The sequence below is a fragment of the Lynx rufus genome, unplaced genomic scaffold (assembly GCF_022079265.1).
Source record: "Lynx rufus isolate CCGP_SWC_20201006 ecotype Redwood Valley unplaced genomic scaffold, mLynRuf1.p SCAF_13, whole genome shotgun sequence".
Classification (NCBI taxonomy): domain Eukaryota; kingdom Metazoa; phylum Chordata; class Mammalia; order Carnivora; family Felidae; genus Lynx; species Lynx rufus.
The window spans coordinates 11,854,635-11,880,586 of NW_025814827.1; the positions used below are offsets into that span (position 1 = coordinate 11,854,635).

At 40.3% G+C, this 25,952-nt stretch overlaps 1 protein-coding gene and 1 long non-coding RNA gene across 3 annotated transcripts in view; one reads left to right on the forward strand and one right to left on the reverse strand.

Annotated features, from left to right (window-relative positions):
• The window catches only part of LOC124508505 (uncharacterized), a 78,688-nt gene extending 78,342 nt beyond the window's left edge, over positions 1 to 346 (forward strand). For both annotated transcript variants that reach the window (XR_006961269.1, XR_006961268.1), the window contains one exon: positions 84 to 346. This is a non-coding gene — a long non-coding RNA (uncharacterized LOC124508505). The remainder of the gene's footprint in view (positions 1 to 83) is intronic.
• Positions 1 to 25,952, reverse strand: part of ZNF609 (zinc finger protein 609) — a 209,109-nt gene that overhangs the window by 46,683 nt on the left and 136,474 nt on the right. Inside the window, exon 3 of the mRNA XM_047074959.1 lies at positions 12,609 to 12,834. Coding sequence (XP_046930915.1) covers positions 12,609 to 12,834 — 226 coding nt within the window. The remainder of the gene's footprint in view (positions 1 to 12,608; positions 12,835 to 25,952) is intronic.

The window sequence follows — 25,952 nt, forward strand, 5'->3', positions numbered from 1 at the left end:
AGGTTCTTTACAGAGGCAATCAAGTTAAAATGAGGTCATTTAAGTGGGCTCTAATCCAGTATGACTGGTGTCCTAATACAAAGGGGGAAGTTTGGACATACTGACAGATGCGCAAAGAGGGAAGAAGATGTAAAAGCACACAGGGAGAAGACAGTCATGTGACTGCAGTGATGACATTTAGAAACCAATGGATGCCAAGGATTGCTGGCAAACACCAGAAGCTAGAAGAGGCAAGGAAACATTCTCCCCTCGAAACATCCGAGAAAGCACAGCCTTGCTAATAACCCCTTGATCTATGACTTCTGGCCTCCAGAACCATGTGACAATAAATTTGTTTAAAAATTTTTGTTTATGTTTATTCATTTTTGAAAGACAGAGAGAGACAGAGCACAAGCAAGGGTGGGATGGAGAAAGAGGGGGACAAAGATTCGGAAACAGGCTCCAGGCTCTGAGCTGTCAGCACAGAGCCCGACGCGGGGCTCGAGCTCACAAACTGCGAGATCATGACCTGAGCCAAAGTCGGACGCTCAACCAACTGAACCATCCAGGCACCCCGACAATAAATTTGTTTTAAACCATCCAGGTTTTGGCACTTTGTTATAGTAGCCTTACGAGATACGGCCCCAAAGTAGACCTGGTGTTGATGAAATCAGTCAGATTCTACTTCAACTGGCCTCAGTGAATTACTGCTGCTAGCCAAGATTACAGTCTAGGTCAGTGGCTCTCAAATAGGGTGGGTGGAGAACAGTGGTGATGGCAGCAAATCATAATTTCTTGGGAAGCTATTTCATAATAAATGCCTAAGTTCTTTACTGAGCCCACTGATTCAGAATATGAGGAGTAAGGAATAGTTAACCTATCTTTTAAACAAGCTCCCCAAGTGATATCGTTGACTTGCTCTGATCTCATGTACCACTACACCACCCCCAACTGAGTAACACTAGCTTAAATGAAAGGATAAAACTCTGGGTCTTCCCCAAATTGACCTGTAGATTCACTGTAATCCCAATCAAATTCTCAGCAGGTTTTTTTTTTTTTTCATAAAAATTCACAGACTGATCCTAATATTTATATGAAAATGCAAGGCCAAGAATAGCCAAGGTAATCTTGAAGAAGCACAATAAAACTGAAGATACCAAGACTCATAAAGCCACAGTTAAGACAGCATAGTACTGACACAAGACTAGACAAATGGATGAGTGGAAAGAGTCCAGAAATAAACCCACACATATGTCATTTGATTTATGACAAATGAGACACTGCAGTGCAGTGGTGGGGAAAGGATGGCCATTTCAATAACGTGCTAGGTAAATGAGGTATCCATATGGAAAAAGTAGAATCTTGACTCAACTCATACCCTAAACAAAAATCAATTTCATATAGACTGTAGATCCATATATGAAAATAAAAACAATATAGTTCTCAGAAAAATACATAGGAGAATATCTTTATTACCGTGGGAAAGGCAAAATTTTCTTAAACAGGACACAAAACACTAACTATATAAAAAAAAAAAACATAAACTAGACTTTATAAAAATGAAGAAACTTCCATTCATGAAAAGGTACCATTAAGAGAAACAACAAGATATAAAATAGAAGGTATTTATAATACATATATCTGATAAAGGACTCATAATCAGAATATACAAAAAATTCCCACAAATTCATAATAAAAAAGATACAACCCAATCCTAAAACGTAAAAGGTTTGAACATGTATTCTGTAAGATTTCCAAAGGCCAACAAGCACATAAAAAGATGCTCAATTTCATGATTTTCATGGCAATGCAAATTAATATCACAATGAGATACCATGCTATACAGCAAACAGGATGGCTAAAATAAGAAAGAAAAATAAGTTCAAGAGTTGGTAAGGATGCAGAGCAACCAGGATTATTTGGAAGTAGGAGTATAAACTGGTTCAGACACTCTGGGACACTGGCAATATCTACTGGCACTGACGGTGTCCCCTAATGACTCAGGAATTCCATTCCTAAGTATGTACAGAATAGGAATGGGTACATGTATTCATCAAAAGACACATACAACAATTTCTGCAGCAGCATTTTACACAAAAACCCCAAACTGCAAACAATCCAAATGCTCATCTGCAACTGAATAGTGTTGAATTCACATAATAAGTATTATAAAATAATGAGAATCAACAAAGTATAACTACATGCAACAACATGGATAAATTTCACTGGCATAATGTAGAAGAGCTAGACATAAAAAAGGTCATACTGTAATGATTTTATTTATATAATGTTCAAAATGGAGAACACTAATCTCTGATGCTGGCAGTCAGAAGTGATCTTTTTTTAAAGGGGTTAGCTATTGGAAGGGAAGTATGAAGGGGTTTCTGGGGTGGGGGTAATAATGCATTTCTTCATGTAGGTACTAATAACCAGAAAGTGGGTTCACTTGGAAAATTCAATGACCTGCATGCTTATAATTTGGGCACATATTTTTATTTCTATTATTGTTCAATAAGACATATTAATGTAAAAACAAATACACTTGGGTTTGTGACTCCTCCAGGATCAGCTGAGGTGCAAGCTAGTTCTGTACTTGGGGCAGTCTGCCCCAACTCCAGGGTAGCAAATCAGTCTAGTATCTAATGCAACAGCACTTGGGGGGATGGTAGGGGAGGGTTTCTACTTTCTTCATCCAAAATAGAATAATTCTAAGAAGCAGGCTAAAAGCTGAAAAGCAGAGGAGAGCTTGGTAAATGGGAATATGCACAGTATTTCAAGTGTACTGAATGATACAAGAAAATTTTCAAAAGATGGGGATAATCAGAGTCAAATAAGGAGAAGGCAGGTTGTTCACTGAATTAGTTCAGGGTTAAAAAGTTTCATTTGACTGTGAGTTCAATGGGGGTAGAAAAGTATTCGATAGCAGTCTTTTAGGCTTTTTAAAGACATACTAAACAGAAAATAGAGTACAGCTTGTGGGAGGGGGAACTACTCAATTTCTCACCATAGCCTTTTTGTCACAGAGCTTGTTGCTATGGAGAAGGCCATGAAGGCAGCAACTAGGGGAAATAAAGGATCTGGCAGGAGTAAGCACAGTGACAGTGGATTAAACAAAAATTCCTTGAGCAATTAGCAAGTAGCAGGGCCTATAAATGACACACTTTCCATTTTTTCCTAACCCCTACCCTTCTAAAAGTACATGGGCTTGGTTGCCACTATAATTTAACTCAAATACAGAGAAGCCTGAATGGGCCTAACAAAGCCTAAGCCTGGCAGACAAAACACAGGCCATTTAGCAATGCTGCTTCATGCCAGGGGGAATCGGCTACCTACCCACCCCTATCCTGGGGAAATGATCTCCAGCTGCCTAAATTATAAAGTTGATGCCCTATGATTTCTTTGTTCTGTAAAGCCTGAGGGAGATAGGATAATGAAGTATCAGAAGAGGTAGAGAACAGCCCCTTGTTTCATAAAGCAGTCAGAGGCAGAGAGAGAGAAGAGAGAGAAAGAGGGAGTTCTTACTGGTATCATTAAGAGGCAGCAGCAGCGACCTGGGAGCAAAGCTCTGCCTGAACTGGTCTGAAACTACTGCTGTGGGAGAAAAGGCTGGTTGCCAAGTTTGTTAATAGCTTCTGCCCATCATTGTTACAGCAGCTTTATCAACCAGGGCAGGGCCAGGACCTGTTTTTAGCAGTGTAAGCACTGAGACTGGAGGGTTCAACAACATCTTCCAGCAGATCTCACTACAACCAATGATTAACAAAGACAGTTCTCTCTTCTGTCCCACACAAATGATCACAGAATTGTAAATATCACAGCTGGAAGGACCACAGAGATATGCAGACCAACCCTCTCGTTTTATAAATGAGGACACTAAGGCCCGGACCAGTTAAATGGCCTTATACCTCTTGGAATCAAGAGCCAAAGCTAAATTAACTGGGGCTAGTGATCAGCCCCAGTTTATATTAAACTGTATTTATTTCCTAGGTATCACTTACTGGGTTTCATACATAAGTATCAGGAACTAAATTATTTGTTAAAGGATGGCATTAATAACAAAGTAGGTCTGTCTCTGAGCCCATCTTAGAGAGTTCTTTTCCTGAAATATCAAAGAATTTCATTTGAAGCAACCTTGCCTATCTGCCAAGCCTGCAGTCTGGCCAACTGTACCACCCCCCTCTGTGTTTTGCTGGGCTGAGGGAGGTGGTAGGTGACAGTGCACAAAAGGACATCTCTCTCCCTTGGAGATTTAGTTTATTTTGCAATTTGCAAAATGAAAACTCAAAAAAAAGTCTGTAAGTGAAAATTTTTCTTAGGGCTTCAGGATTTAAATATGTGACAGTGGGCAGATAACATAATCCAGAAAGGTATATAGACACGTAACTGCCCCAAAGCATCTCCTGGTTGTAAGCTGCTAGGTGGGAAAAATGTGTTGGCTGTTGTTTTGGGTGGGGGAGGGGTGAGAGAAAGTAAGTATTGATTTCCCTAATGTTTCCTTTGTGTGGCTGCTGTTGCCATGTGGTGGTCTGTTGCTATGAAGATTTGTGGTGCCAGACAATGGCTGCTAGGCTCCTCATGACTGTGCTATTGGTGGAGCTGTTTCTGCAGGAGTCAGGCTAGTAAGCAACTGGCTAAGCAGTGGAGAAAGCTTGGTCACTGTGCACCATGTCTTCCTCCAGGTAAGTGCTGCTTGAGGCAAGACTGAAGGTGAAGGAGCGTTAATTATAGCCAAGGAAAAAGAAAAAAAGCCGAGAACCAGTGTAACTTTCCAGTATAAATCTCTAAAATTAGATACTTCACAGTTCACACAGAATAAAGCAAGGGTAACTACCAAGGTTACCATTTCCATGAAAGAAGATTAATAGACAGACCCTTCTTTTTAGTAAGAAGGATAAAGACCCACAGCCAGGATCTGCAATCAGATGAGGATGAAGAACTGCTGAGGCAGGTTCTCAGCGGAGCTACCACAGGCAAACTTACTTCCTGCTAAGCAAAACCACTGGCTATTACTCTGATAATGAGAAAACTGCAACCCATAGACCAAAGCACAAGGCAGAGTTTGAAGCAGGGCCAAATGTTCTCCCAGGTAATAAGGGCCAGAGTCATAGAAGTCACCCTGGGTCTGTGCAGATGTTGGCTATTTACCCACCCTCTTTATCCTCCCACATATTTATCCTTCTTTCTATCTCAGAGTATATTTACACTTTTAGAGTACATATAATGTAAAGATCATCTAGCCTCTATTGCAGTCCAATACAGTAAACCACTAGATACATGTGACTCTTTAAATTTAATAATCCTCATCAACAAAACTAAAAGGCAACTGACAGAATGAGAGAAGATATGTGCAAATGACATATCAGATAAAGGGTTAGTATCTAAAATCTATAAAGAACTTATCAAACTCAATATCCAAAAACCAAAAATCCAGTGAAGGGATGGGCAAAAGACATGAACAAACAGTTTTCCAAAGACGGCATCCAGATGACTAACAGACACATGAAAAGATGCTCAACATCACTCCTCATCAGGGAAATACAAATCAAAACCACAATGAGATAGCACCTCACACCTGTCAGAATGGCTAAAATTAACAACTCAGGAAACAATAGCTGTTGGCAAGGATGCAGAGAAAGGGGAACCTTTTTGCACTGCTGGTGAAAATAAAACTGGTGCAGCCACTCTGGAAAACAGTATGGATGTTCCTCAAAAAATAAAAAATAGAGCTACCCTACAACCCAGCACTGGATAGTTATCCAAAGGATACAAAAACGCTGATTCAAAGGGGCACATGCACCCCAATGTTTATAGCAGCACTATCAACAATAGCCAAATCATGGAAAGAACCCAAATATCCATCGACTGATGAATGGATAAAGAAGATGTGGTGTGTACATGTGTGTGTATATATACATACAATGGAATATTACTCAGCAATCAAAAAGAATGAAATCTTGCCATTTGCAACAACACGGACAGAACTGGAATTTATTATGCTAAGTGAAATAAGTCAGAGAAAGATAAATACCATATGATTTTAGTCATACATGGAATTTAAAAAAAAACAGATGAACACACGGGACAAAAGGGAAAAATAAGATAAAAACAGGGAGGGAGGCAAACCATAAGAGAGTTTTAAACACAGAGAATAAATTGAGAGTTGCTAGAGGGGTGCTGGGAGGAGGGCTGGGCTAAATGTGTGATGGGCATTAAGGAGGGCACTTGTTGGGATGAGCAGTGGGTATTATATGTAAGTGGTGAATCACTGAATTCTACTCCTGAAACTATTATTATACTATATGTTAACTAACTTGGATTTAAATAAAAAAAATTATCCTCAGTATCATGTGCCACATTTTAGGGTGCTCAATATCACATATGACTAGACTACCATTTTGGACAGCTTATTTCCAACACAAGAAGTTTTACTGAATAGTATACATCTAACCCAAGCCCTCATAAATTAGAAATCTAAGGCCAGGAGAAGTTAAGAGGCTTACCCAAGCTGACACAGCTAGCTAAAGGTATGATCTGTTCTGGAATCCAACTTTCCTGACACTAGTTCAGATATCTGTCCTATACTATAATGCCTTTAAGACACTATTAGTCCTTGAAACAGTTACTCTCAAACAGTTCCCAACAATCTTAGTTATTGAATAAAAATGTGGAGATGGGGATGCCTAGTCTCTCTAGGTGTACTTGTGCATATATATAACAAAACCTTTAACAAGTGCAAAAACTAAAAATGCCTTCCTCCCCACCAAATCTTTAAGCTAGAGTTCAGCTTTGGAAGATGGACCAAATGTATCATATAGCTTTTCACAGTATACAAGGGAGTTGCCCTCACTGCAGCTTCAAAAACATCATCTTTTAAAAAACTTATTCTTATTTATTTTTTTTTATTTTCAAGAGAGTGAACAAGGGGAGAGGGGCAGAGGAGGCGAGAGAGAGATAATCCCAAGTAGGCTTCACACTGAGGAGCATTAAGGGGCTCCTGCTTAGGAGCATGAAGACAGAAGGAATTGGGCTAATGAATCTTGAGAATGAGGCAAGTATTGGGAAGTGTGAATATAATAGGGAGATGAAGGGATTGCTAAGCAGTACTGTGAGCTCAGCTTATGTCAGCTAGCATATACTTGCCTCAAAAGCAGCCGGGTTTTGTAGGATCAGGAGTTGAAAAATGAGAGTGGAGATTTCTTGAATTGGGGAGTGGCAAGGAGAGTCGGGTTTTTTTGTTTGTTGTTTTTTTAGAAAACAAATCTATTAAACAAGTGTATAATGAAATTTCATCATTGGTATTAAAATTTTTTAGTTTTCATTCTCATGATTGTTCATTTTTAAGATGAACTAGTATGGATGGATCCATACTGATTCCAAGGTTTAACACAGATTCTTACACTTAAAAGATGGAAGGTCCTTATTGGTGACCTAATTCAACTTTACTTAAGAGATGAGGGAACTAAGGACCAAAGAAGTTAAGGAACTTGCCCAAGGTCACAATCATAACAGCAGATGTATACAGCTCACCTGGTTTTCACACCAAGTGCTCTTTTTGCTATATTACAAATTCTTCCAGGAAGCACATTTGCCAAAGTAATGCTACACTTAGTGTGGCTGCTTAAGGAAAACTTACAGGGGTGCCTGGGTGGCTCGGTCGGTTAAGCGTCCGACTTCGGCTCAGGTCATGATCTCACAGTCCATGGGTTAGAGCCCCGTGTCGGGCTCTGTGCTGACTGCTCAGAGCCTGGAGCCTGTTTCAGATTCTGTGACTCCCTCTCTCTGTGACCCTCCCCCGTGCATGCTCTGTCTCTCTCTGTCTCAAAAATAAATAAACGTTAAAAAAAATTCTTTTTAAAAAAAGAAGGAAAACTTACAGCATCTCCTGGAATTTTTTTTTAAGTTTATTTATTTATTGACAAAGAGAGAGAGAGAGAGGGAGGGAGGGAGACAGAATGAGTGGGGGAGGAGGGAAGGGGGAGGGAGGGAGAGAGAGAGAGAGAGGGAGAATATCCCAAGCAGGCTTTGCACTCATCACTGGGCCCGACATGGGGTTAGATCTCACAACCATGAGATCATAACCTGAGCTGAAATCAAGAGTTGGGACACTTAACTGAGACACCCAGGTACCCCTAGCATCTCCTAAAATTCTTTTTTTTTAATGTTTATTTATTTTTGAGACTGAGTGTAAGTGGGAGAAGGGCAGAGAGAGAGGGGGACAGAGGATCCAAAGTGGCCTCTGTGATGACAGCAGTGAGCCCAACGTGGGGCTCGAACTCATGGATCGTGAGATCATGACCTGAGCTGAAGTCAGGCATTTAACCAACTGAGCCACCCAGGTGCCCCTCTTTTTTTTATGTTTATTTTTTTGTATTTTTGAGAGAGAGAGAGAGAGAGAGAAAGAGAGGATCCAAAGTGGGCTCTGTACTGACAGCAGAGCCTGATACAAGGCTTGAACTCATGAACCATGAGATCATGACCTGAGCCAAAATCAAGAGTTAGTCACTTTAACTGACTGAGCCACCCACACACCCCAGCCTGTCTTCCTTAAAAGCACCAGCCAAGCCAGGAAGCAATTTTGCCTCAGCAAAAGTATATGGTCTGCCTTAAGGCTTCTTATACACTGTTTCTGGGGCCTTGTATTAAAGTAAGCCTTGTGAACTAGTTATGGACTTGGGACCTATTATTTCAATTTGAAGTGGGGTGGGACAAAGTGAAATCAGGTGGAATCAGACCTCTGTATAAATGCTAAGTCTCAAAAAAAGCCAAGGAAAACATTCCAAGTTATACTTGGGTCTTAACAGTACTAAGGTTGAGCCTAGTCAAGGAGGATCTTTGCAGTGCTGGCTGTATTGTGGACAGCCTAAAAAGAGATGGAATCTGCAAGAATTTAAAAATGTCTCCAATGCAAGGTTTGCACTGAGAGTGAAGAAGGAAGCAACACTGCACGACAGGTAGGCAAAGAAACCAGGAAGAATTGAGGCCATGACCCCTACACCTGTTCTCAGCAAGGTGGCTCAGTTCTACAGGGACCTCATGATCCTCCATTTCCCTCAGAGGCCAAGCATTCACAGCTTCTTTCTAAGCTCTAAGGGCTTTTCCATTTGAAGATAGTAGTTTGCTGGGCAAAGAGACAGACATAAGCACAAAGAGTTGGGTAGCAGACAAAAAGCCTAGGAGGCTGAAGGATTTTTTTTAAAAAGTATCTGTACATAGATCTTATTAACTTGAAGACTGACTCAGTATACTAGATCTTATAGATCTGCAGAGAAAGATCTTTGCAGGAAATCTCTGTTACCTGAAGATGAAAAGGAATGTAAACCAACTCTGATCCCAGTTCAGACCTTTGCCAACTGACAGTTCAGGTGAAGGCCCTTTAGGAGAGGCAGAAAGCAGAGGAGAAAATCTATAATTGCAGACAAGTTCCCTTTCCCTTGCGATGAATGGAAAAAAAAAAAAAAAGAGGAGAGGTACTAAGTCCTGGAACACAATATAGGAAATGAGAGAAAATATGGTATTAAAAGTAGGAGAATTAAAAATCTTATAGATATAAATAAATGAGTGATCTCAAACCTGGTGACAATAGTACTTATTCTGAGTTTCAGAGGTCTAGAATTTTGTAAAGTATTTGATATGATTTCTCAGTTCAAACAATATTACAGTATCTATAATATTAACAAAGATCTACAAATGACAACTAGATGTAACATTCATTCACTCAAATATTTTTGAGGGCCTACTACAGCTACCAAGTATTAAGTATTAGATATTCAATGGTGAGCAAAACAGAGTCCCTGGGCTCACAGAATTCTAAAACAGTGGAAGAGACAGACATTAACAGAAAAATATCATTCTATAAAATTGCAAACTGTGGTAACTACTGTGAAATAAAACGCAGGGTGCATTCAAAATGTACAACGGGGGAACTTGGTAATAAGCTGCCAGGTACAACATGAGAGTCAGAGCAAACAACTAAAAAAAAGACAGGGGAGCCTGGGTGGCTCAGTTGGTTAAACATCTGACTTCAGCTCAGGTCATGATCTCGCAGTTCATGAGTTCGAGCCCAGCATCAGGCTCTGTGCTGACAGCTCAGAGCCTGGAGCCTGCTTTGGATTCCATATCTCCCTCTCTCTCTGCCCCTCCCCTGCTTGCATTCTGTCTCTGTCTCTCTCAAAAACAAATAACAGGGGCGCCTGGGTGGCTCGGTCGGTTAAGCGTCCAACTTCAGCTCAGGTCATGATCTCACGGTCCGTGGGTTCGAGCCCCGCGTCGGGCTCTGTGCTGACAGCTCAGAGCCTGGAGCCTGTTTCAGATTCTGTGTCTCCCTCTCTCTGTGACCCTCCCCCGTTCATGCTCTGTCTCTCTCTGTCTCAAAAATAAATAAACGTTAAAAAAAAATTAAAAAAAAAAACCAATAAACATTAAACAAAAAATTAAAAAATTATTAAAAAATAAAAAACAAACAAACAAATAAAACCCCAAAAAACCTGTGCTACTATCTCCTTGGCATGGAGGGAGAACAGGGACTCTCAGATAAAAAGGTATCCACTGGGGGCGCCTGGGTGGCTCAGTTGGTTGAGCGTCTGACTTTGGCTCAGGTCATGATCTCATGGCTCGTGAGTTCAAGCCCCACATTGAGCTCTGTGCTGACAGCTCAGAGCCTGGAGCCTGCTTCACATTCTGTGTCCCTCTCTCACTCTGCCCCTGCTCATACTCCCTCTCTCTCTCTCAAGAATAAATAAACATTAAAAAAAAAAATAAAAAAAAGGTATCCATTGTTCTCAGGAGAGTGAAAGGGTTAGTGCCTCACATTCTTACAAAGTTTTCATCGGTTAACATATATGAAAAGCAACTTGCTCTTGGAGGAAAGTCACCTCATAAAGATGGACAGAATAAACAGGCAGGAAATTGATGTCTTCTATCTTCAATATACTGAGGCAAGAGGCCCTGAAGGCTGGTTGGTGTCAAAGAGCTGTGGGCTGGATATGTTTGTCATTCCAACAGACTCTGTGGCTATTCAGACCTTTGGCCAAAGGCAGATGACATTTTCAAAATTAGAGATAGCCACTTGTGATTTCCAGACTGTATACTGAATACACATATCCAGAGTCAACCTCTAGGGTCAACCCCTCTCTCCACTGTCTCTGCATCAGTTTCTAACACAAGAGAAAAAAAAATTTTTTTTTGGCATTATGGTCTCAGGCACACAATAAAACCTATCAGCAATGTTATTCTGAAAGCTGAAGCTTTACTATATTGTTATCAACAAGAAAGCCAAAAACAGAATTCTTAACCTGTGTCACATCAATACCTACTGCATGACAGACTTTAAATAAATACTGAATCACAACAAAATATTCAGAGGAACAGACTTTAATTAGAATGACCAGAATGAAATGCTTGAATTTCCATGGGCAAACTGACAAGATAGCTTATGATAATTAGAGATAATGAGCTGTGCTCCTCTGGGCCTCTAAACTTCAGAGTGGGGATGCTTTCAAAGTCTGGTTACTGATGCAGAGACCTGATGGGACTCTGAGGCCCAGCCTCTATAAACATACTCTGTATAAACATACTTTGACAAGAACTTGGAATCTTTATAAAAAGAATCTATGTGCTGAAATCAAATTGCCACAGATGGTACCAAGGGATCAGAAATACCTGGTCAAGTCCCTTCACACAACTATTTTTTCAGGTTTATGAACTTCTAAAATAGAAGAGACATTGTTCTCAGGGGCAAATGGAACATACAAGAAGTCTGGATGGTAGCCTCAGGCAGAAGCACCCTGCAGTGAGCCAACTGCTTAGTGGATGCCTGAAAACAAGACCATGTAAACATTTCCCTGTTGCCTAGGCCTATAAAATCTGTACTAAGTGACAGATGCATGAAGTGAAGTGGGTGGCTGGGCAATGAGGCAACCAGTGGGAAGGAGCTGGCTGCACCTCCAGGTGTTAAAAAAGGCAAGAGTTGCATATTCAATGAGCCAACAATAAGTCAATTTAAGAGTGACTGTTTTCCATTTCCTTGACTCCCACAGCTGTCCTTTTATTACTTTTTTCTCTTGAAGCCTGACCCAAAAGTTCATTTACATTCAAATTCTCCCATATAAAATGATAAAGAGGAGTATGGAGAGTAGAGACACAGTGTGAATTACCTGGCCAGCACTTAACAAATGACTGCTTAAATGCCAGGGCCAACAATGTGGATACCCATAAAAGAGAGATAATTAATTTTAAAAACTAGCAATCTTGGGAGACCTCAGTGTCGGGCTCAGTGGGTTAACCCTCCACTCCTGATTTCAGCTCAGGTCATGACCTCACGGTTCGCAGCATCAAGCCCTGCACTGGTGGAGCCTGCTTGGGATTCTCTCTCTTCCTCTCCCTCTCTGCTCCTCTCCTGCTCCTGCTGTCTCTCTCAAAATAAATAAATAAACTTTAAACAAACAAAATGGCAATCTCCAGAAGCTGCGTAATTTTACAGAGAAGTTTGCTGTGATCTCCTGGGTAGGTGTCACTAGCAAACTATGGTCACTTGAGACTCCTAATAAATACTTGGTGTTATTTACAACGATAAGCCCCTGTTGGCAGAAGCAGGTTGAGAAGAGATGGGAAAAGACGCACATAGCACTTACCATCTTCTGTTTCCTGCCACACGATGCCCTCGAGGTTGACGCTTGTTCCAGGTTCACAGGGGCCCAGGCACTCAGGCTCTGTAGCTAGAGCCACATCACATGTGTTGACCCCAACTGATCTGGTACGAACCATGATCTGCTCACAGGGGGAGGAGATGTCATTATTGACCACTGGTACCAAAAGGTGCAGTGGCAGCACTGCTGGTGTAGAGACAGGGGACTCCATCTGTAGGGGAAGAGAAGTAGTAGCTGAGTGGCAGAGAGAACATTTAGAGGAAATACCTTCTCTGTATTTAATCTAGTCCTACATTCTTTCCTGCCAGTGTGGAAGGCTCTAAATATAAGACTTTGGTCCTTCCTTTCAAGTTCTAGCTCATGATACCACTACAAATCTAATGGTTTATATGAGCGCACCCTGTAGTAGAAGCTCTATTTCTTATTAACGATCTTCGTCACAAATGGTGCTTGGCTAAAAGTGTATTAAAAAATGTGGGGGAAGGAAAGCGGAAAAAATAGTTTCAAACAACAGAGAGGGAGGCAAACCATAAGAGTCTCTTAAATACAGAAAACAAACTGAGGGTTGATGGGGGTGGAGAGCGGGGGAGAGGGGAAAAGGGGTGATGGGCATCGAGGAGGGCACTTGTTGGGATGAGCATTGGGTGTTGTATGTAAGTGATGAATCATGAGAATCTACCCCCAAAACCAAGAATACATTGTATACACTGTATATTAGCCAACTTGACAATAAATTGTATTAAAAAAAAAATCTTGTCTCATTTAAAAATCTCCAGTGATAGAGAACCAGGTCCAGATTTCAACAGTAATAGAGCACATAGATTGATGACAACGAAAAGGTTTCTGAGGCATGTTCTACTGCCACCACTATTTTTCCCACCAATCTATCATTCAACAAATAATACATTAATCATGTATAAAATCCAAGAATACAGGTAGGGATAAAAAAGGAAAAAAAAATCTAGATCCCAGGAATGTCACTTTAAGAAGACTAGAACTTCAATTCATCTTTAGCTAGAAGGACATCTATTTAAAAGTTATAAGAGGGCTAGGAGCAACCTGATGGGGGTTTCTAACACTTAGAGATTACAACAGCGACTGGTTAGTAAGAATGGCATTTTGGAGCAAGAATGTAACATCAAATTTATCTGTAACAAACAGCAGGTGCTGTAAGGACCCAGAAGCCTATTCATGGCAGTCTGTAGATGAAGTTGATCACACACATGCACAGACAGAAATAGGTGAGCACAAGGACCAGCATCTACCTCTAAAACTAGAATCTCGGGGAGCCTGGGTGGCTCAGTTGGTTAAGCATGTGACCTCGGTCTGGGTCATGATCTCACTGTTCCTGAGTTTGAGCCCCATGTCGGGCTCTGGGCTAACAGCTTCAGAGCCTGGAGCCTGTTTCAGATTCTGTGTGTCCCTCTCTCTCTGTCCCTCCCCCACTCACGCTCTGCCTCTCTCTCTCAAAAATAAACATTAAAAAACTTTTTTAAAACTAGAATCTCTCACAAGAGTACAATTACTTAGAAACCAATAATTCAACATATCCAGAGTTCAAAGTTGTAATATGGAGGGTAATAATCTTTTAACTCTTTAAATCCTAGCATTTATCAGACTGACAAAGTACCTGAATCTACACTGCCCAAATCCTGACGGAACACAGTGTCCTGCATATGCAAAAGCACTCAATTCACACACTGACTAATCTTCCCTGAAGATTAAGTATGATACCAGTCAGCAAACCTAGAAAATAAGAGTCAAGGATTGGGACCCTCTTCCTCTTGTGAAAGACTTTTTCTTTCTTTTTTTTTTTTTAAGTCCAGTTTGAATGTACTCCTTCAACAGACCTACATCCAGAGAGTTACATATGCACCCACAAACCAAGCTGCTGGACAGGTCTGCAACAGAACTCTGGTTCTGAAACAGTTTACTGAATGACCACTGCTATACCTGTAACCCACCTCTCTAACACAGGTGCGTGTGTGCGTACGTACACACACACACACACACACACACACACACACACACACACACACCTCTAGAAGCTGAGATCTGGGTACTATATCTACTCTCTGCAGTTAGTTAGCTCTGACTTCTTAGCTTAGAGGTCACTGCTATTTGTGAATCATCACTGTCGAGTCCACTGAATGCTAGAACACGGATTCTGATTAATTCTGGTTCCTGAAAAGCTGCCAAAACATTATCCTTGTCTGCTTAGCAGGCACCCCTCACCCCTATACTTCCCTAACTCCACCTTTTTCATAAAATGAAAGTTGAAGCCCATATAATGAATTTTCTGCATTATGGTCAATGCCAAAAGGCTTTTTTGCTTCTTTTTGCACTCTTGAAAATCAGGCATTGATCATTTTATTTGGCAACCTTCCTGGGATGTGGTAGATTCCTAAAAGACTCTTTAAAATTTCTAGACACAGATTTGAAAGTAAAAACACAGAAAAAGTAAGTTCAACTCTATGACTCCTGTATATGGCTGGAATCTGGCTCTAATATCTAGCCCTTTCAGGAATGCTTCAAGAAGATAGCTAGTAACTCTTTGGAAAGAAAGTTTCTTGGAGATTTTACCCCTGAGAATTACTAAAAAGGGAAAACTAGAGACAGAGTATACACAGATCATCTTTACTCTTGGCCTCACCTCTGTTTTTCTATTTTTTTTCTTCTGGGGAAAACTGAGACAAAAACAATTTCATAATCAGTATGTGCATTTCCTTTGCTTAGGGTTTGTTCTCTCCTCATAGGGCTTGATCCTGTGAATCACGAGACCATGACCTGGGCTGAGATCAAGAGTTAGATGCTTAACTGACGGAGTCACCCAGGAGCCCCAAGTTTGTTTTCTTTTCTATACCATTCTTCTACTAGCAAGAGAAATTCCTGCAAGGTCCTCTTTCTTGGACACAGAGGTTGGCCTAGATCTTTTAGGTCATTTCTCTGAACTTTCTCATTGCCTCATGTGACCATATCCTGTTACTAACCTGTTCCATTGCTAAGGCAGCAATTCCAAGCACAGGAGGTAAGTCCCCAGGGAGTCAGTCAGTCACTCTCTCTCTCTCTCTCTCCCTCTCTCTCTTTCTCTTTCTCTCTCTCAGCTATCAAGGACAGCTGTTTTCTAGAAGTGGTTTCATTTCCTGCTAGGTTATTCAGTGCTTATGGGAGACCAGGAAGAAAAGAAGCTACTAACACTGTACATGAAGCCAAGCCTCCAGTTCTATACTGACAGACCCAGAAAACAAGATCTAAGATGTGTAACTAGGAGACACCCCTGTTGCATTCAGTTTGCCAAATTAAACCCTGCTACAGGATATGTGGAGAGAAGGAACTTAGCTGAACTGATTAGAAAAATAGAACTAATATACAAAGAGCCAACTGACATGTATATGCAGCAAACTGCTCTTACTGCTCAGAGATACTAAGTAGAATTCAGGAGCTCTGTTTGTGTGAGGATGACTTTATTTAGTCAGTTAATTAATTAAAAGAAATTTGGGGGTGGGGAGAAGTGAAGAAATCCACCTATGGGTTTGGAACTATTCAGTTTCCTACTTTGCAACAGAAATCTGAGGAGAAATCACAGAGCAACACAATAATGTTTAATTACAGCTCCAGCTCTACTAATTACCATTTGGTCACATCTATAATCTACATTAAGCCATACTGTATAATAAGCACCTCTGTGATATTCATCTAATAACTGAGGTGGCTTTATGGGATTTCACATTCTACTATTCACTGGAACAAACACAGTTTCATTTACCACTCTCCAGGAGAGGATAAATCAGAAAAGGACTTTTTTGCCACCTCTCCCATATTCCTAGGATACAAGAGCAGGAATTGTCAGGAGACTGGGGACAGGAGAGAAAATTAAGTAACAGGAATATAAAAAGTTAAAGTCATTAAATACCTTAATAGCTACAACAACAATAAAAGCTGGGCCAATTCTTAGTCTCTGAAATGCTAAGGAGTGCCAACCTGGCTCCCGGACTCCATGAATGGGGACATAAACAAGACAAAATTAAAACTTGAAAAGAGAGGATTTGAAGTTGGAGATATCTGAAGTTTCCCAACAGTTCATGTCCTTTACCTTTTAATGATACTTCTTTTCAATTCACCTTTAGATATTAGTCTTAATAGCACCTATTAGAGATCTAAGTGCTGATAGGCAGGTGACGCAGAAATGAGGACTGGAGAGAATAAAGAAAGGCCAGAGCCATTAATCTCCCCACAAGAAGTAATTATACGCTGCCTTCAGCTGCCTCCCACACAAGAGAGGCACTGATGGCAGAAAAATTTCAAGGCTGCAATATAATTTTGGGGGTAGGAAATGCAGCGAAGAAATATTTGGGACAGATTCTTCCCTCTCTCCTTCTCAGGAGTCTGATATCTTCACATTCACAGTCAAAAGGCAGAAAGGAAGTCTACCAATAACTGCAGTAACTCTAAGAAAACTGCTTTATCCAAGAATGAAAGATAATTGGAGATAATGGCTAGATAAGTGTTCAGATTTATTCAGAATGATCGGATAAGATTATGTAGAATCAAATATTTTTTTAAGTTTATTTATTTATTTTGAGAAAGAGTGCGTGGGGGAAAGGGCAGAGAGAGGGAGAATCCCAAGCAGGCTCCACTTTGTCAGCAAGAGCCCAATTGCAGGGCTCAAACTTATGAAACTGTGAGATCATGACCCGAGCCAAAATCAACAGTTGGACGCCTAACTGACCGAGCCACCCAGGTGCCCCTGTCATCAAATATACCAGATTTTGTATTAATAACATGCTCTTTTTCCTTGATAATTCCAAAGGTCTTTCAAGATTTTACAGTGACTCAGCATCAGCAATGCTAATAGTAATATAGGTTCCTGATTCATAAATAAACATGTAAGTACTGCCTCTAATAATATTTGATCTGCTCACAAAATTTTTACTGTGGGTTATTAAAAAGAAGAACAGGTATTTATTTAAAATCCTATTTATGGGGGCGCCTGGGTGGCGCAGTCGGTTGAGCGTCCGACATCAGCCAGGTCACGATCTCGCGGTCCGTGAGTTCGAGCCCCGCGTCGGGCTCTGGGCTGATGGCTTGGAGCCTGGAGCCTGTTTCCGATTCTGTGTCTCCCTCTCTCTCTGCCCCTCCCCCGTTCATGCTCTGTCTCTCTCTGTCCCAAAAATAAATAAAAAACGTTGAAAAAAAAATTTAAAATCCTATTTATGAATTTATTATGTTGTTTCTCAAATTAAAATACAAAGGAAAAAATCCTCAGTTATTTGAACTGCCTCCTGTTGACTGAGATTGAGATAAAATAAATTTAATGTATTTTTTAAAAAATAATTACGGTTTATCTTTGCTTATCCTGAAAGTTCAGTAATTGCTTATTTTAAAGAGCCCGATGGGTCGAAACCACAGAGCAACTGGGGCGCCTGGGTGGCTTGGTCGGTTAAGCATCCGACTTCGGCTCAGGTCATGATCTCACGGTCTGTGAGTTCGAGCCCCGCGTCGGGCTCTGTGCTGACCGCTCAGAGCCTGGAGCCTGTTTCAGATTCTGTGTCTTCCTCTCTCTCTGCCCCTCCCCTGTTCATGCTCTGTCTCTCTCTGTCTCAAAAATAAATAAACGTTAAAAAAAAATTAAAAAAAAAGAAGAAACCACAGAGCAACTGAATTCTCCCTTTTCACAAAGCTCTTGACACAATGCAATAGAATATTCCATGTAAATCACAACACAATACAACATTTAAGTGTTAGTGAAGGAGGAAATCACTTCCTTTTCCAACACTCTTTGAACCTGCCTCTTGGAAGGAAGGAAGGAAGGAAGGAAGGAAGGAAGGAAGGAAGAAAAAGAAAGAAAGAAAGAAAGAAAGAAAGAAAGAAAGAAAGAAAGAAAGAAAGAAAGAAAGAAAGAAAGAGGGGAGCCTGGGTGGCTCAGTTGGTTAAACATCCAACTTCGGCTCAGGTCATGATCTCACGGTCCGTGAGTTCGAGCCCTGCATCAGGCTCTGTGCTGACAGCTCAGAGCCTGGAGCCTGTTTCAGATTCTGTGTCTCCCTCTCTCTCTGACCCTCCCCCATTCATGCTCTGTCTCTCTCTGTCTCAAAAATAAATAAACGTTAAAAGAGAAAGAAAGAAAGAAAGAAAGAAAGAAAGAGAAAGAAAGAAAGAAAGAAAGAAAGGGAAAGAAAAAGAAAGGAAAAGAAAAGAAGAGGCTGCAGGTCTGCTGAACTCCTAGATTCCACATAAGCTTGCCTTGAAAAAGAATTTGTTTGTAACTCTGGTTAATTTCTTTTTTATTTCTTTTAAATATATTTTTTTAACGTTTTATTTATTTTTGAGACAGAGAGAGACAGAGCATGAACGGGGGAGGGGCAGAGAGAGGGGGAGACACAGAATGGAAGCAGGTTCCAGGCTCTGAGCCATCAGCCCAGAGCCCAAGGTGGGGCTCGAACTCACGGACCGCGAGATCGTGACCTGAGCTGAAGTCAGACGCTTAACCGACTGAGCCACCCAGGCGCCCCTAATTTCTACGACATCTTGTAGCAGAAGGCAAGGAGGAAAAAAGAGAAAAAGAAAGACACAGTAGCTGGCACCGTAACCAGACATCAAACAATTCTTTGAAGGTAGGTATTCTGTTATTCACAGAAGACTTACTTTAGCACTCAATTTTAACCAATCAGCACCTGGTCAAGGTCAGCAGTGGAGACTGTTGGAGTTTGTAGTAGAAAATGCAAGTGCAAGTGAACATATAATTTGAAGACTGTAAGACTAGCCACAGGGAGCTCTCCTGCAACCATCACAATAGAGTCTCAGGCTCAAACCCAAAAGATTTCTTCCGATAAAGAGGGAAGAGCAGATCAAATGATCCTAATATTCAATCCTGTCTAAATTCTGTGTGTGGGAATGGATATATTATGCTGGAAATGTAACAAAGAAAAAAAATCTCATAAATGAAGTCAATGCATAACACAGATCACATGGTAGTGTCCCATTCCTGTGGCAAAGGCTTTTGCTGAAAGAAGCATCTATTCTGCTCTTCTAAGTCTTCTCACTCTACAATCTCCTGCCTGCTTGAAATTCACCACATTTTCCTTCAGCAAAGCTATTAACTTTGCAGCTGATGAGTGATGATAGCCACCTAAGTACTAGCTCTGAAATGACTTTTTTTTCTACAGAAGGTTGATGATCCCTCCCATTCCTGTACTATTCCAAGGGAAGCATGAGAATTAGCTTTTCAAGAATAAAGAATGAGAAAAATTCATTCTTTGGCTGCAACTACTTCCTCTCCTGAACACAATTCTTACCTCCTTTCACATACTCATTTCCTAAAAAGTCAGGGCTGGAGCTTGTCATCTCTACTCCATTCTCTTACCCCCATAGGATAGAAAAGCAAATGAGCAAATAAACAAAAAATAACCCACAGACCAAATAAGGTGAATACAACAGAAGCTAAAGCCTTTTTCTGAATCATTCAGAATCACAGATGTCAGCAGAAAAATCTCAATTTAACCTGTTTCATGGATGGGGCAAACTGTACTAAAGAACTTAATCATCATTCATATTGACAGTCCTAGGAGAAAACATGAGAATTCTAAATTGAGACATCACAAACCATATCTTGTTCTGTAGTAGCTTGGGAAGGAGAAATGAGAATGATTCTTCCTGCTTCAAGCCAGCTGTTCTTAAACATTTTGGTCTTGGGAAACCTTTAGAGTCTTAAAAACTGAGAACCTTACAGAGCTTTTATTTATGTAGGCTTTATCAATTGATATATACTGTATTAGAAATTAAAAGTGAACAGGGCGCCTGGGTGGCTCAGGTGGTTAAGCGTCTGACTTCGGCTCAGGTCATGATCTCACAGTCCATGAGTTTGAGCCCCGCGTCAGGCTCTGTGCTGACAGCTCAGAGCCTGGAGCCTGCATCGGATTCTGTGTCTCCCTCTCTCTGCCCCTCCCTGTCTTACACTGCCTCTCTCTCTCAAAAATAAACATTAAAAAAATTTTTTTTAAAAGTGAAAGATTTAACATGTACTAATTAACTTATTTTAAACAACTAATGATTTCAAAATGACAAAAGTGACACATAAGAACAGATTAGTAGTGGCCAGAAGGAAGGGTTGGTGGCATGTAGAAGAGAGTTGAGTATGGCTAGGAAGGACAACACAAAGGATTCTTATAGTGATGGAGATGTTCTGTATTCTGTGTGGTAAATACCCAAGCTTACACATAATAAAATCGCATGGAACTTAATACACACACACAGAAAAATATACAAGTGAACACATGTAAAATGGGGAAATCTTAACAAGACAGGGAGATTGCATTATGTCAATATTCCTGTTGTGATATTGTACAATAGCTCTGCAAGGTGTTACCATTGGGGGAAACTAGGTAAAGGCTACATGAGATCTCTCTGCATTATTTATTACAATTATTAATTATCTCAAAACAAAAAGATTAACAAAAAATTGCAGATCCCAAAGAACTCTGATATGGAATATATCTATTGATAGATGTACGAATATATATAACATTTTAAATAAAAATAGCTGTAATTTTTCAAAAGAAAGGGATAAAAAGAGCAGTGGCGTTGATTTACATTTTGCAAATCTCTTCAATGGCTGGTTTAAGACAGCTAGATTCTCATGCCTGTTTTTGCATTCAATCTGCTGATAAAATGTGTTGAACTACATAAAGAAAACTGGCCTCACAAAGATTTCATATATGTATCCTTTTCAGATCATTGTGGCTGTTCTTTGATATGACACCAAAACTGAACAAATGATAGTTCTTAAAGGTTAGTGGCAATGTGGAATCTGAAACTATATTGTTGAACCTTTTGTACTCTGTTACATTACAATCCACTGCTCTGTCTAGTACTTTGAATGCTTCTCTTACCCATGCATGATTTTTAACATCATATATTAGTCATTTGGAAAATATTGGTTCAATGAGTTATACAGCTCTTTCAAACACTGACACATTCTTTTAATATAAAGAAGTCATATTTGTTGATACTGCCTCTGAGCTCATCAGAAAACCTTTTAAGTATTGGCAGGCTGTCAAACGGATGGGGGGGCAGATACAAATTTTGCAAAATTATAATGTTTGCTGGAAAGCTCATATTTTATCATTAATAACAAAGAGCGTCAATTGTCTTCCTTGGAGTCAACAGGCTTATTTCATTTATTTTTAAGAAAATGTCTGCTAAATACCCAACTCTGAATACCTGTACTGTCAGTTGTTCTTTCAGGTAAAAACGACATTCCACACACACACACACAAAACCAGGCTAGGTCAGCTTGCAACTCAGTTGCAATTGCTTTACATGTATTTCCATTTTGTCACATAGAATACAAAAGGACATGGGCACTTTGGTGGCTGTTGAGTTGGTCTGTTGAGTGTCCGACTTCGGCTCAGGTCATGATCTCATGGCTCATGGATTCAAGCCCCACGTAAGGCTCTGTGATGACAGCTCAGAGCCTATAGCTTGCCTGGGATTCTGTGTCTCCCTCTCTCTCTGCCCCTCCCATGCTTGCACTCTGTCTCTCTCTCCTTCAAAAATAAACACTAAGGGGCGCCTGGGTGGCTCAGTCGGTTAAGCGGCCGACTTCGGCTCAGGTCACGATCTCACGCACTCTGTGAGTTCGAGCCCCGTGTCGGGCTCTGTGCTGACAGCTCAGAGCCTGGAGCCTGTTTCAGATTCTGTGCCTCCTTCTCTCTCTGACCCTCCCCTGTTCATGCTCTGTCTGTCTCTGTCTCAAAAATAAACATTAAAAAAAATTTTTTTTAAATAAAAAAAATAAAAAAATAAACACTAAAAAAAAAACAACAAAAAAACCCCAAAAGGACATGTACTCAAAAGGTGAGATACAATTAATATACAATACATATAAAGAGTTTTTTTTTAACGTTTGTATATTTTTGAGAGAAAGAGAGACAGCAGGTGTGCAAGCAGGTGAGGGGCAGACAGAAAAGGAGACAGAGAATCCCAAGGAGGCTCCACTCTGTCAGTGCAAAGCCTAATACGGGGCTTGATCTCACAAACTGTGAGATCATGACCTGAGCTGAAATCAAGAGTTGGATGCCTAGAGGGGGCCTGGGTGGCTCAGTCAGATGTCAGTCAGTCGGACATCGAGTGTCCGACTCTCGATTTTGGCTCTGGTCATAATCTCACTGTTTGTGAGATTGAGCCCCATGTCGGGCTCTGTCTGACACACTGAGATCCCCTCTCCATCTCTCTGCCCCTCCCTTGCTCATGCTGTCTCTCTCTTTCAAATTTCATTTAGCACAATGCTCTGAAGGTCCCATTCATGTTGTCACAAATGACAAGATTTCCCCCCACTGTTTTTTAATGGCTGATTTTTTTTGTTTTTTTAAGTATAGTTGACCCATGAAAATAGCAAGATTTAATTACTTTTTGTGGCTGAGTAATATCCCATTGTATATACCCCATGTCTTCTTTATTGATTCCTCCACTGATGGACTCTTACATTGTTTCCATATCTTGACCACTGTAAAAAATGTTGCAATAAACATGGGGGTACATACATCTTTTAGTGATTTTGTTTTCTTCAGATAAATACTTAGAAGTGAAATCGCTGGATCACGTAGTAGTTCTATTTTTATTTTTTTGAGAAACCTCCACACTGTTTTGCATAGTGGCTCTACCAGTTTACTTCTTTCCCATCAGCAGTGAACTTTTCCCCACTTTCTAACCAGTATTTGTTATTCCTTGTTGTTTTGGTAATAGCTATCTTAATAGGTGTGAAGTAATATCTCATTGTGGCTTTGATTTTTATTTCCCTGATGATTAATGATGTTGAACATCTTTTTATATACCTTTGCCCTTTTGTATGTCTTTGGGAAAATGTCTATTCAGATCTTCTGCCTAGTTTTTCAACTTTTTTTTTTTTTTTCTGTTGAGTGGCTTGAGTTCTTCATATATTTTGGGTATAAACCCCCATCAGATATATATGCTTTGCAAATATTTTCTCCCATTCGGCAGATTGTCTTTCATTTTGTTGATAGTTTCCTTTGCTGTGCGTGCAGAAGCTTTATGTTTTGATGTAGTCCCATTTGTTTATTTTTCTTTTTGTTGCTTTTGCTTCTGGTGTCAGATTAAAAAAATCGTTGCCAAGACTATGTCAAGGAGCTTACCATGTATGTTATCATCTAGGAGTTTTATGGCTTCAGGTTTTACATTCAAGTCTTTAATCCATTTGGGGTTAATTTTTATGTATGTTGTAAGATGGTAGTCAAGTTTCATTCCTTTACACGTGGCTGTCCAGTTTTCCCAATACTGTTTTTTTTTTTAATTTTTTTTTCAACGTTTATTTATTTTTGGGACAGAGAGAGACAGAGCATGAACGGGGGAGGGGCAGAGAGAGAGGGAGACACAGAATCAGAAACAGGCTCCAGGCTCTGAGCCATCAGCCCAGAGCCTGACGCGGGGCTCGAACTCACGGACCGCGAGATCGTGACCTGGCTGAAGTCGGACGCTTAACCGACTGCGCCACCCAGACGCCCCCCAATACTGTTTAATGAAGAGACTGTCCTTTCTCTACTGCATATTCTTGGCTCCTTTGTCATATATTAATTGCCTGTATATGCTTGGGTTTATTTCTGAGCTCTCTATTCTGTTCCACCGATCTAATGTTTCTACGCCAATACCATTCTGTTTTAATTACTGTAGCTCTGTAATAGAATTTAAAATCAGGGAGAATGAGGGGCACCTGAGTGGCTTGGTCAGTTAAGCATCTGATTTTGGCTCAGGTCATGATCTGATGGTTCGTGAGCTCAAGCTCCGCACTGGGCTCTTTGCTGACAGCTTGGAGTTGGCTTCATATTCTGTGTCTCCCTCTCTCTCTGCTCACACCATCTCTCTCTCTCTGTCTCCTCTCTCTCTCTCAAAAATAAAAATAAACATTAAAAAATTAAAAAAAAATCAGAGCAGGATGCCTCCAGCTTTGTTCTTATTTCTCAAGACCGTTCTGGTTGTTTGGGGTCTTTTGTGGTTCGATACAAATTTTATTATTCTAATTCTGTGAAAAATGCCATTGGAATTTTGACAGTGACTGCACTGAATCTGTAGACTGCACTGGGTAGTATGGATACTTTAATGATCCTGATTCTTCCAATCTATGAACATGAAATACCTTTCCATTTATGTTGTCTTTAATTTCTTTCATTAATGTCTTGTGGTTTTCAGTATACAAGTCTCTCGTCTCCTTTGTTAAATTTAGCCCTAATTCATTCTTTTTGATCCAACTGTAAATGGACTTTTCTTAAATTTCTTTCTGATATTTTGTTATTAGTGTATAGAAATGCACTAGGTTTTTGTACTGATTTTGTATCCTGCAACTTCAGTGAATTCATTTATTAGTTCCAATAGTTGAAAAAAAATTTTTTTTAATGTTTATTTTTGACAGAGAGAGAGAGAGAGAGAGAGAGCGAGCGAGCATGAATGGGGAGGGGCAGAGAGAAAGGGAGACATAGAATCTGAAATAGGCTCCAGGTTCTGAGCTGTCAGCACAGAGCCCGATGTGGGGTTCGAACTCACGGACAGTGAGATCATGACCTGAGCTGAAGTCGGACGCTCAACTGACTGGCCACCCAGGCGCCCCTCCAATAGTTTTTTTAATGGAGTCTTTGGGGTCTTCTATAGATATCATGTCATTTGTAAATAGAGACAGTTTTACTTCCTCCTTTCCAATTTGTATGTCTTTTAGTTCTTTTTTTTTACATAATTGCTCTGGCTAGGGTATCCTATATCATGTTGAATAAAGAGGCAAGAGTGGGCACCCTTGTCTTGTTCCTGATCTTAAGGGAAAAGCTGAAAGCTTTTCACCACTGAGTAAGATGTTAGCTCTGAGCTTGGCATACATTTATTATGTTGAGGTATGTTCCCTCTACACACACTTTGTTGAGAGTTTTTGTCATGAGTGGATGCTGAATTTTGTCAAATGCTTTTTCTGCATCTACTGAGATGATCATATAATTTTTACCCTTCTTTTTGTTAATGTGTTGTGTAACACTGATTTGCAGATGCTGAAATATCTTTGCATTCCTGGAATAAATCCCACTTGATATGGTGTATGATGCTTTTGAACTGAATTTGGTTTGCTAATATTTAAACATTTTTTAAAAATGTTTACTTATTTTTGAAAGAGAGAGAGAGACAGAGATGGAGACAGAAAGTGAGGGGGTAGGGGCAGACAGAGAAAGAGACACAGAATCTGAAGGAGGCTCCAGGCTCTGAGCTGTTAGCACAGAGCCCGATGTGAGGCTAGAACTCATGGAATGTGAGATATTGACCTGAGCTGAAGTAGGACGCTCA